This window comes from Neopelma chrysocephalum, unplaced genomic scaffold (assembly GCF_003984885.1).
Source record: "Neopelma chrysocephalum unplaced genomic scaffold, ASM398488v2 Primary Assembly neopelma1_96186, whole genome shotgun sequence".
NCBI classification, from domain to species: domain Eukaryota; kingdom Metazoa; phylum Chordata; class Aves; order Passeriformes; family Pipridae; genus Neopelma; species Neopelma chrysocephalum.
In genome coordinates, this window is record NW_020924835.1 from 2,265 (window position 1) to 3,118 (window position 854).

Consider the following 854-nt stretch of genomic DNA (forward strand, 5'->3'; position numbering starts at 1 on the left):
GTTCTCCCGGTGTTCTCCCGGTGTTCTCCCGGTGTTCTCCCGGTGTTATCCCAGTGTTCTCCTGGCGTTATCCCAGCATTCTCCCGGTGTTCTCCTGGTGTTATCCCGGCGTGATCCCAGCGTTCTCCCAGCATTATCCCAGTGTTCTCCCAGTGTTATCCCAGTGTTCTCCCGGCATTCTCCCGGTGTTCTCCCGGTGTTCTCCCGGTGTTATCCCGGTGTTATCCCGTTGTTCTCCCGTTGTTCTCCCACAGGGAATGAGTGGGAGGAGTCCGCCCTGGACGCGTTTGAGGGTCTGACGGGCTGTGCCCAGTGGAGGCCGTTGGAGGCCGAACTCTGCAGCTTCTGCCCGGCCACGCCCTGCCCCCGGCCCAGCCTGCGCCTCTTCGCCCCACAGCACGGACAGGTGGGGCAGGACCGCCATTCCCAACATTCCCAACAACATTCACAACATTCCTGGTGGTCCCACCACCACTCCCAATGTTCCTGGTGTTCGCACCACCATTCCCAACGTGCCCGCTCTTCCCAGCACCATTCCCAACCTTCCTGGTGGTCCCACTGCCATTCCAAATATTCCTGCTCTTCCCACCGCCATTCCCAACCTTCCCAACGACATTCCCAATGTTCCTGGTGGTCCCACCGCCATTCCCAACCTTCCCGCTCTTCCCACCGCCATTCCCAACCTTCCCACCGGCATTCCCAATGTTCCTGGTGGTCCCACCGCCGTTCCCAACCTTCCCACCAGCATTCCCAATGTTCCTGGTGGTCCCACCGCCATTCCCAACCTTCCTGCTGCTCCCACCGCCGTTCCCAACCTTCCCGCTCTTCCCACCGCCATTCCTGACATTCCTGGT

General features: G+C 60.5%; 1 protein-coding gene across 17 annotated transcripts in view; it reads left to right on the plus strand.

Moving 5' to 3' along the window:
* TDRKH (tudor and KH domain containing) overlaps positions 1–854 on the plus strand; it is a 6,073-nt gene that overhangs the window by 1,416 nt on the left and 3,803 nt on the right. For 12 of the 17 annotated variants that reach the window (XR_003538334.1, XR_003538340.1, XR_003538333.1 and 9 more), the window contains exon 3: positions 255–406. The exons of the other annotated variants lie outside the window; for them this stretch is intronic. Coding sequence is in view for 4 of the 12 variants with exons in the window: in XM_027708382.1 (XP_027564183.1) it covers positions 255–406 (152 nt within the window). In the remaining 8 variants the exon portion in view is untranslated. The remainder of the gene's footprint in view (positions 1–254; positions 407–854) is intronic. 17 annotated transcript variants of the gene reach the window in all.